This window comes from Hippocampus comes, unplaced genomic scaffold (assembly GCF_001891065.2).
Source record: "Hippocampus comes isolate QL1 unplaced genomic scaffold, H_comes_QL1_v1.1 scaffold376, whole genome shotgun sequence".
In the NCBI taxonomy this organism is placed as follows: Eukaryota; Metazoa; Chordata; class Actinopteri; order Syngnathiformes; family Syngnathidae; genus Hippocampus; species Hippocampus comes.
The window spans coordinates 274629-284451 of record NW_017805507.1 but is presented as its reverse complement, the minus strand read 5'-3'; the positions used below and the strand labels follow the sequence as shown (position 1 = coordinate 284451).

The following is a 9823-nucleotide window of genomic DNA, read 5'->3' as shown; positions in this document are numbered from 1 at the left end:
CTGCCGTTGCACAGCTGGAGGACATTTCCCGGTAAGGCCACCGTAAAAGGCCAATTTCAAATGTTCACCCTGTCAATGTGGGGAAACAATCAAATACAAAAGTAGACAACTGGATGCTGCTTTTGGATTTTTTTTGTTTTGTTTGTTTTTTTTACACAACATGGAAGAAAGGTGCCACGCACGCCCGCCGTGTTTGGACGAGTACAGCAACGAGTAGAAAAAAAACCAACCTGTACAGCGGAGCCACTAGAAAACATCACAGCAACGACATCAACATCAAGAAGACCACATGAAAACCACAGTGAATAACAAGCTTCAAATTGGTCTAAAATGGCGTCCATTAAAGGCAGAAACCTTCAGCGGAACCTCCAAAGTTTTCCTCGGCTCGGCGAAAATCAGATTGCTTTTTCTTTGGCTTTTTTTTTAAAATGATGTTGACACAAGAGGATGGCAAGAGATAAAAAAAAAATTCAGGTCACTCTACCAGAAGAAAGAGAGAGTGAAGCATGGTGGTGGCAGCTTGATGGTCTGTGGCTGCTTTGCTACCTCAGGACAAGGACAACTTGCTGTGATTGATTGGACAATGACTTCTGCTGTCTACACGAAAATCCTGAAGGAGAACATCCAACAAACACTCTGCGCCCTCCAATTCAAGCGCTCTTGGATCAATGCAGCAGGACAACGATGTGATACACACGAGCAAGTCCACCTCTGAATGGCTAAAAAATCAAAATTAAGGTTTTGGAGTGGCCCTCTCCCGATCCCCTGCACTTAGTGCAGGTCCACCATCGTAAGTCTTTTAAAAAATAAATGAATACCATTTATAAATACGCATAATTTCTTCTGGGAACATATTGAAACGTGCCATTCTACTTTGGAGGTTCCACCTCAGTGAGATTCTTGCACTTTGAGAAAACCGCCACTTCAGAGCCGGGTTACGCGTTCACGTGCACGGCCCCGTGTGCACGCGCACGATACCGCGGGCGTGCATGTGAATGAAGTTGAAGATCTCGTGCGGCATGGCGTGGAAGCCCGGTCGCGGCTTCACGTTGTCGTAGTAGTGATGCGTGATGAAGATGCCCGACGGGTTCATGGGGAAGGCCCAGAAGCCATAAAGGTGCACCTCTTCGCACAACTCCAGGGCGGCGGTGACCAGCATGAGGCCGCTGCTGAGGCGTTTGGCCCTCACGCCCTGCACCGCCCAGAAGCGCTGTACGTTGAGCAGGTACTGCGGGTGGAAGAAGAAGACGCCGCGCTGCGAGTCAAAGTCATCCAGCATGTACTTGACCCGGAAGGACACGTCCGTGTTGCGCGTGTTGTAGAACGCCGGGAGGACCACCGACGAATTCTCGTAGTTCAGTAGGACGTCGTAAAAGGGACGCCGCCATTTCTCCAGCTTCTGGAACCTAAAAGACGAAATAGGTGTGTGTTATAGGTATGACAGGCGGGATTGGATTTCGGGAAGATGGAGCGTACCTTTCGGTGATGATGCTGGGGTTCACGGTTACCAGGTCCGTTTTTGTGCCGACATCAGACGAGTATTTCTCACTGATGGGCGGTATATTGCATCTAGGACAAAAGATAAAAGACTTTATCAACTCAACTTTATTTGTTGAGAACTTTAAAAATAAGGCGAGGTTTTTATACGGCACAACCTTCTATCAACAATTCACATACGCCCCCCCCCCCAAAAAAAATCTAAGCATTGTTTTGATCATTGATATTCTAGCACCCAATATAAAGTTTTAAACAATTTAATTTTTAGCTAATGTATTTTAAAAAATCCAATAGAAACATACTTTCTACTATGCAGGTATAATATGAAGAGAATATATCAGAGCCATTGCAGGACAGCTTAGAATATTTCACGTCAGCTGGAAAGTAAGATTTTAGCGTTAACAAAACGAATTTGACAAATGGGCCCACAGCGGGAGCCGGCAACATGCCAGTCATCAGTTCTAAATTAAAAAGTCTGTCATTGTTTCACCCAGGACGGGGAAACTTTTAATTGGAAATGTGTTATCTGTGCAACATACAAGGGAAAATAAAGATCGGCAGTGCTTGTGAAATGGCCGGATGAGATGACAGATGATTTTTTATTTTTTTTTCCCCCGCTTACCTGAACACAAAATCTGCCGAGTCGATGTCCTTTCCGCAGTTGCTGTTCTTGATGATGCCGCCGTTTCCGATCACGGCGCATTTCTTGTACTGGGATTTGGAGTATGGCATATCCTAGAAAGCACAAGTGACAAAAGTAGTATCACTCAATGTACGGATACTTATGTTCAAAAAGAAAGTAGTAAAAAATAAAATAAAAAAAATAATAATAAGTACTAATTCAATTAGCCTACTGTAGAAAAAGACTGATTTTTTTTTTCGGTTATATACAGTCGAACCTCATTACAACGTACCTCGTACGTTATAAATTGTCGTTCGTTGCAACCATTTCCAATAAAATGGCCGCCAATTACGATGTATAATTTAGTATGAAAATTTATAGATGTAAAAACATGAAAACGTAGTAAAGTATAATCCAGTTCAGGATGTGCTGTTCAAAACGTGGAAACCAGATTGAATCGTAATCGTAATCCCACTGAGTCGACCCAAATCGAATCGTTGCACTTTCAAATCGAACTGTCCTTGAATCATTTCGCACCCCACGAATTGAAAACCGTCTTTTAAAATACAGATAAAGTGTTTCTTCCCATTACGAGCAAGTGATTAATCTGCATCCAGCATAGGACTCACATCCGGGAACATCTTGAAGACTTCAGTGGTGATGGGAAGTATGCCGCTGGTGTCCACCTCATACCTCAGTTTAGTTCCGGCGGGGGTGTTCCTTTTGGTGGTGAACAGGAAAGAAGGAGCGTTGCAGCAGCGAGACAACGACATTCTGGAACAAACCAAGAATCATTGGTTCAGGTGGAGACTGTTGGGCTGCATTTGTGCTTATTTGTAAAGAACGCTGGCATTAATCATGACACGTGCCATGCCAAGCATTAGGTGGAGGGTTTTTTTTTTTTTTTGTTTTTTGTTTTCTTGGGAGTTTCAGCATATAAAAACGATGCCAAAAAAAAAAAACAGTAGGAGACTGACTGTTGCAAAGTTTCTGGGCCGTTGGCCTCAATTGGTTGCATATTTTACAGAGGTGATGCTTACTTGAAGTTGCTGGTCTCCTCCTTGCTCTGCTCCCACTTACACACCTGCAGGTTGCGCCATCTCTCAAACAGATCAGAGGTTTTGACCCTGGCAGACAGGCAGAGAGACTTGTGGAATGAAGAAGGATAGCCATGACCGTGTATTTTCCGATTATTGTTTCTACAAAGTGCGGGGGGAATCGAAGAGAAACAACACAAGGCAAACATGATTAAAAAAAACGCCGGCAACAGACAAGGGCTGTGGTGGGTTGGGAGCAAAAAAATGGAGCAGATAAATGTCAGTGATTGCACTGCCGAAAACGGCGGCTACATCTAGTGCGGCCGGAAATAGATTGTCCTTGAACTGACATTTCCTGCTAGATGAATATGAAACTTGGCTCGCAGCCTGTAAAACAATTTACTTGACAGTAATGCCTGGTTCAAGAACTGGGAAGGATGCCTCTCGGGTTTACATGCCTTATTACGGGGTGATGCGAATCTTTTTGAATACACACCGGAGAATATGATGTGCCATTTATAGGTAGTTCCTGTCTTTAAAAAAAGAGCTTTAGACCTGTCTCTGGATCACCAAAAAAAAGTGTAAAATATAGATAGTTGTGTCTTCAACTTGTGCAAAAACACTGTAATGTTTTACTGGATTTATCTTGAGAAGTTTTCTACTTCGTGGGGTTGTTCCCTTTCCTGTTGACTATTTTCGGTATTTCACCACATTTTTGTCAACAAAAGGAATTGATTTGGATTTTATCTGACTAGTGTGATACCATTTAAGTGACACTTGACGGCGCCGGGTGAAAATGCAGTCCACTGCGTTAGCTAGTCATGGTAGCAGCCACATGCTTGTCAATTGTGAGCTTAAATAAGTTAATGTTCAGTGTTGTACTTCTGAATTAATCCCTCAATTATTGTTTTCTACTCGTTTTGTATCCATGTTTGCCAGTAATGACCAATATTTGATTGGGTTATTTGACCAGAAGAGATCCAAGCGAAGATGCAGAACGCCGCGTTAGCTTCTCCGCTAGTTGCCATGCGTTTGTCATTTGTGATCAAATGGTTAAATGTCTTGTCCATATGGTTGATTTTATTCGACACTTTTGGACAGCATATCGGTTAATCAGTTAAAAGAACCAACTTCTTGTGACCAAAAGACAGATTTTGAGTCCACTTGAGTCCGTGTGCTTTCTGCTGTTTGGCAACAAAGAGCACCGAGTGAAGCTCGAGACTGCTTTGTTAGCGTCTCATACAAGCCGCTTGGGATCAAAAATGTTCATGTGAAGTTTTATTCCTCCTGTTTTTGTTCCGTTGACCAACTTTTTGTCGTCAAGGGAATTTGATTTAGATCCAGTGAGTCCCATTTCTTTGTGACATTTGACAAAGAAGGAGCACAGAGAGAACATTCAGATTGTTGACCAACTTTTAGCAAAGGACTTTGATTTGGACTTCTTGTTTTGTATTGGACTAGTTGGCTTCTGCGGTGTACTGTTATTGTATGGACGTTAAAACATCACTCAAAACCCTTCCTGGACAGTTCATAAAGTTTTGGGGACAAATGGACTAAATTTCAATGGGAAAAGGTACCACTGAAGCTGAATTAATGACGTTTTCAACAGCGTAACTTGACAATCGTCACAATCAACTCCGAAAAGAAATCTCCCAGAAGACCAAGAGAATTCACTCACATTGTCAGGACTTTGACATCCATAATCTCCTGTCTGATCTCTTTGCATGTTGTCGAGTTGTACTCAAAGGGCCCGTCATAGTTTCCCAAATACCTGAAGGGATCATGAATACACAGTCACTGGAACAAGTGGCAGAGAAAGTAGTAGTCGTAGTCGACGGATAAAAACAATTGCACTGTGGAAAAGTGGAAGACTACCGGTACTTTTCGCCCCCAATAACAATGTGCGATGCCAAATAACGTGACGATTATTTTGTGATTTTTATTTGTATCTCTCTATTCAAAACAGCCTGAAAGTGACGAGAAGAGTCGGTCTGGTGGATGTGAGTATGACTGTGTGACACTTGCAAGTTCTATATGTGCCATAACAGCTGATTTAAATCATTTTCATTTCATCAAAAGTATTGACACAAACTTGTTTTCAGTAACACCACCACTGCGCAGCTGTTTGTAAACTCTTCGCACCGGCTTTAGGACACTAAATTACGAAAAGGTAAACAAGTCATGTTTTATTTCTAATCAACTTTCTGGCCAAAAAAACAATACAATACAAAATAAACGAACCCGATGTTGAAACTGAAACATTGAAGCACCTTTGTGTGTGTTATTTTGTGTTTCTTGGGTGATATTGAAGCAGCGGCAACAATCATAATTGGATCAAGTTACATTCGCAGAATGACATGTGGATGGCTGATAGGTGGGTGACGTCACTGCAACATGTCACATGGCTGTGCATGGTGGCAAAATGCAATGGGAGTTTAGCGAAGAAAAAAAAAAGAAGAGGAGTTAAGGATCGAAACAAAGGAAGGGATGCATTGAAAGGAATAAGATGCAGGATAGAAATACCACACAACTCAATGCTGACACCAGTTTGTCCATTTCCAAACCTGGTATTTGCACAAATAAATAAATTAGATAGATAGATAGATAGATTGGACTGGCGTTTTTTTTTTTTCGGGGGTCATACATCAAAATTTTCTCCAGGATACATGCTTTTTCGGGTCCCCTAAAAAAGGTGATTCATTCGTCAAAAGAATAATGATGAAAACATATTACAAGAGGGCCTCATAACATTAATAGGGGTTGGGGGGGTACATAAAATAGGCTTTTAAACCCAAGAGACAATGCAGATGTGAAGAAGGGAAGGCACGGGGAGTCCACATGGCATACACACAAGAGCTGTGCAGAACACGACACAAGGCGCTGGGAGGATGGTGTGCTACATGGGGAAACAACGGGCGGCACATCGACAGGGAGGCTCTACCGGATTTTGGACCCGGTCGAGAATGGTGGGGATTCGGGGGTTGGGCGATGGGTGGGGTGGGGGTGGGGTTTATGGGGTCAAGGTGGACGTCATCATGCAAATCTGAAAGTGCAACCACCACGGTGAAAAAAAAAGAACTTCTGTACCCTTCAGACCAATGAAAAAGAAAAGGGAGGCATTCTCGGGGTTTCTGTGAATGTACTGGAAATGCCTTCAAACGGGCCTACCTGTGAGAGCGTTTGTTTTTCTTCTTAATATCGGCTAGGCAGGGTGTGACTATTACGGAGATCTGTGAATCTGGCTGAAAATGCTGACGGAAACATCTGTCAACATGCAGACAGGTTAGGAGTTAATCGTGTGACGTCGCCTAACCCCCCCCCCCCCACTCCACCCCTACCCCTCCCACCGCGACATTGTGGCTAACAACCTGCAGACAGCATAACAGAGAATGAAAAATATAGCAAATGTGCTATGGTGCTTATCTGAGAAATTCTGCTGCTGGGGTCCAAGCATGCAAGGCTGGCTTTGAAAATGGGCGTGTGTGCGTGCATGTGTGTGTGTGCGTGCGTGACCTCTCATTATAGTTCACTCTCTGTGCTCTCGAGAGGTGTGGTGCAGTCGGTGACTCGGGGAACAAGGTACCTTTTCCTTCCATTTCTGGCAGGCTTCAGAGATCCGTCATCCGAGAAATTAACGGGACCGCTCCAATTTCCTGTCTCGTCCCCTTTGAGTCGACTAAACTGTTGCGCACTAGTAAGAAAATGAGTCAGTTTATTTGGGTTGATGTGTCCTCGATGTTTTTCCGAGCCGTGCAGAGAATGGAAAACAATCAAATCCAAAAAGTGTAGACATGGTTCGCAAACACATACAAACACATTTTTACACATTGAGCTCGAGCAGTTGTTTGTTTCGAGAAAACAGTGAAATAATGACACAAGGCATGTTCTATTTACACTCTTCTGGGTGTCAGGAGTCGCAAGCAAAGCTTGCGTGAAGAGTGATTGTTCCTTCCTGATCTGCATGAAACATCCCCTGGCTTTAAAAAAAAAAAAAAAAAAAAAAAAAAACTATTATTGAGTATTATGTTCAAACTGGTCAATTTTTGACCTGCATGAATTTTGTTTGTTGGAAACTATAGAAGACTAAAATAGTGTCTAAAAAGTGATGCAAAAAACTCTTTCAATGTTATTTATAGCCTGACGACTGCAATTCGATGTAGACTGTGAACCTAAACCCTCAAAAATATTTCTCCTAGCCAGTACTAAAGATTTTTTACAAAAAGTGTGACCAACTCAACGATGTCAAGTTGGTTTATGAGTCATTTGTATGAATCATTTTGGATTAAATGGAACTATAATACTTTCTGGGTACGCATAACTTCAAAACACAAGTCATGACTTAATAGAATAGAATAATTGATTGATAAAGTTTTGTTTCTACTGTTTGAAATGTTTGAAAATGAATTTGGTGAGCGCGTGCTGAAATGAGTTTTCACTCTCAGAAGTTCCCCAGCAGATCGATCGCAACAAATTGCAGTAAGAATTTGATACGGGTACATGCGCTACTCAAGAGTATATTAGAAGCCATCTCCGAATTACACTTGGACTTTAGAGCTTAACTTTATTCACGTGACGCAGCTCAAGGGGCAGGCAGGCTCCATCATAAGTCCATGACTTGCTGTGACCTCTACGGTCGCCCATCACAAGAGGTCGATGACATCACACGTGCCCATATTAGTCAAGTCATCTCACTCTGGACTTCAAATCCCAACGTCTGGACTTCAAACCCCCCCCATCCCCCCCCCCCCCCAAGCGTGTGTGCAGACATACTGTAGCAAAATGGCCGCCGCTGAGCCCATTGCTTGTTGTCACCCCCCCCATTCCCCATCTGCCCAACTGCTACTATTTCTTTCCGTCTCTCTCCGCAATGGGCCCAGCGCCATTATAACGTGCAGGATGCTTGAATTCATGAATCTCACCGCTGGGGAGGTTTTTGGATACCATGAATCCATCTTATTAACCAGCTTGAGGGGAGAGTGGCGTGGAGGGGTGCGGCGGGGGTGGATGGGAGAGGGGTAGCGTGTGTGTGCGTGTGTGTGTGTGTGTGTGCGTGTGTGTGTGTGTGTGTGTGTGTGTGTGGTCTCTTATTAGGGACTGCAGCACATTATGTTGGTTCAGAGTAAACATAAGAGGTGTCACTTCTCTGGGATGTGGCCTTTGTTCATTTGTTTGGGGTTCTTCTCAACATCTGCTCGTCTCATAGCTGGAATTTATGCGGCGTGTGCCATGACGTAAAGAGATTAGAGTGTTTGGGATTCACAAAACTGATTTTTTTTTTTTCATTGGGAGGTCCAGATGAGAAATGAACACAGGAATTGACTTATCTCTGGCTGAAAATCATCACTGATGCGGAGATCTCATCTCTGCTTGATGTAAAGTACCACCAGTCGATGAAAGGCGCAAATTCCCCCCAAAAAATTATAATAAATCAAAGATTAACTCAGGGGGTGTGGGGGGACATTACCATACACGGCCGCTGAAGCAGCGTGTGTATGATATGAATGTGATGCTTGATCATCATCAAAAGAAACCCAATGAAATTTGTTTTTATGTCACAGGGGCGAGTGGGGGGAGAAAGAGGGGAAAACGAATGGATGGTCAATTGCTATTGTTCTCTTCCGGCCATGAAGCTTTTCGCCCCCCTGAAGAAGACATCCATGAAGCATTCAAGCATTGATGTAAATGTGTCCAAGGTGAAACCGCACGTACCTCTTAATGTAGTTTTTCCCATAGAGAATTTGCTGTAAGAGAGTCACCAGTCCAAAGGCGCAAATAAACATGAAACAAAGGGAGCGATTGCCCAGGATGTCTTTACCCGAGGACGGGTCTGTGTATCCGATCCTGCGGCGCAGCATCCGGGGCTGACGGTGACACCCTGCTCGGTGTCTCTCTCCGCCGCTGCTGCATTCAGGACCGGGAGGCGCCCGCAAGTCTCGTTGGCCCAAACGGACCGCGCATCGTCCATTAGCCGCCTCACGGGGATGCCAAGCTACCTCGCTCGTTCCCAATCGGGAAAAATAGCGACATCAGATGAGGAGACATCTCCACAGGACGAGGGGCAAAGGAGGGGAGGATCGTGGGGTGGGGGAGTGGGAGGGCGCAGATGGCGCAAAGGGAGGAAAATGCTAAATGGGATTAAATCAGAAAAAGATCACGACCCTTATTAGGGCCAATAGGGCGACGCTAAAGAGAAATGCAGTTAAATTCTTGTCTGGAAAAGGAGGTAAACACACGCACACACCTTGTGTGTCGTCTCCAAACTGAGAATTGCCGCTTGATTACAATCTTGGAAGGAGGATGTGCTTTTCTTTTTTTTCTTGTTATTTAACCTCCAGTAGTCACTAGAGGGCGCCCTTTATCCATTCATGGATGTGCTTTTTTTTTTTTTTGTCACCACACCAAGGTCATTTTCTGCCTACCTCAAGGGCGAATTAAATGGGGACTCCTGGGCGGGAGTTGTATTTTTGTGTTGATTATTTATTTTTGTCTGTGGAATAAAAAAAATCGATAGAGATAAATAAGTGAAGAGGTTGTAATTCAGTTATGTTGAAGTATTGACAGTATCGTTTTTGTTTAGTGTGCAGGTGACGCGGTGAGCGACTGGTAAGCACGTCGGCCTCACAGTGCAGAGATGCAGGGTTCAATTCCGGCTCTGGCCTTCCTGTGT

General features: G+C 43.8%; 1 protein-coding gene and 1 long non-coding RNA gene across 10 annotated transcripts; one reads left to right on the top strand and one right to left on the bottom strand.

The window, feature by feature from the left end:
- Positions 1-505: 505 nt before the first annotated feature.
- On the bottom strand, positions 506-9478 carry st8sia5 (ST8 alpha-N-acetyl-neuraminide alpha-2,8-sialyltransferase 5). Of its 9 annotated transcripts, none has more exons than XM_019877661.1 (9): positions 8866-9478; positions 6740-6847; positions 6325-6420; positions 4835-4927; positions 3160-3318; positions 2749-2893; positions 2120-2232; positions 1477-1569; positions 506-1406 (listed from the first exon to the last, which is right to left on the bottom strand). In XM_019877661.1, exons 1-9 carry the CDS (start codon positions 9009-9011, stop codon positions 944-946), a joined length of 1416 nt encoding a protein of 471 aa, XP_019733220.1. In that variant the 5' UTR covers positions 9012-9478; the 3' UTR covers positions 506-943. The 9 variants fall into 9 exon arrangements, with proteins under 9 accessions (XP_019733220.1, XP_019733221.1, XP_019733222.1 ...); XM_019877662.1 differs by having other exon boundaries at positions 3160-3246; positions 8866-9477; XM_019877663.1 differs by lacking the exon at positions 6325-6420 and having other exon boundaries at positions 8866-9477.
- Positions 4934-5927, top strand: LOC109520441 (uncharacterized). The gene is made up of 2 exons (XR_002169180.1): positions 4934-5156; positions 5259-5927. It is a non-coding gene; the product is annotated as an uncharacterized LOC109520441 (long non-coding RNA).
- Positions 9479-9823: the final 345 nt, after the last annotated feature.

Excerpts from the sequence above, each read along its gene's own strand:
- st8sia5 (XM_019877658.1), bottom strand. The coding sequence starts at position 7,119 with ATGCAGATCAGGAAGGAACAATCACTCTTCACGCAAGCTTTGCTTGCG. Across the intron at positions 4,928-6,324 it reads AAAAACAAACGCTCTCACAG|GTATTTGGGAAACTATGACG; the intron begins GTAGGCCCGTTT and ends TGATCCCTTCAG. Across the intron at positions 1,407-1,476 it reads CCCAGCATCATCACCGAAAG|GTTCCAGAAGCTGGAGAAAT; the intron begins GTACGCTCCATC and ends TTCGTCTTTTAG.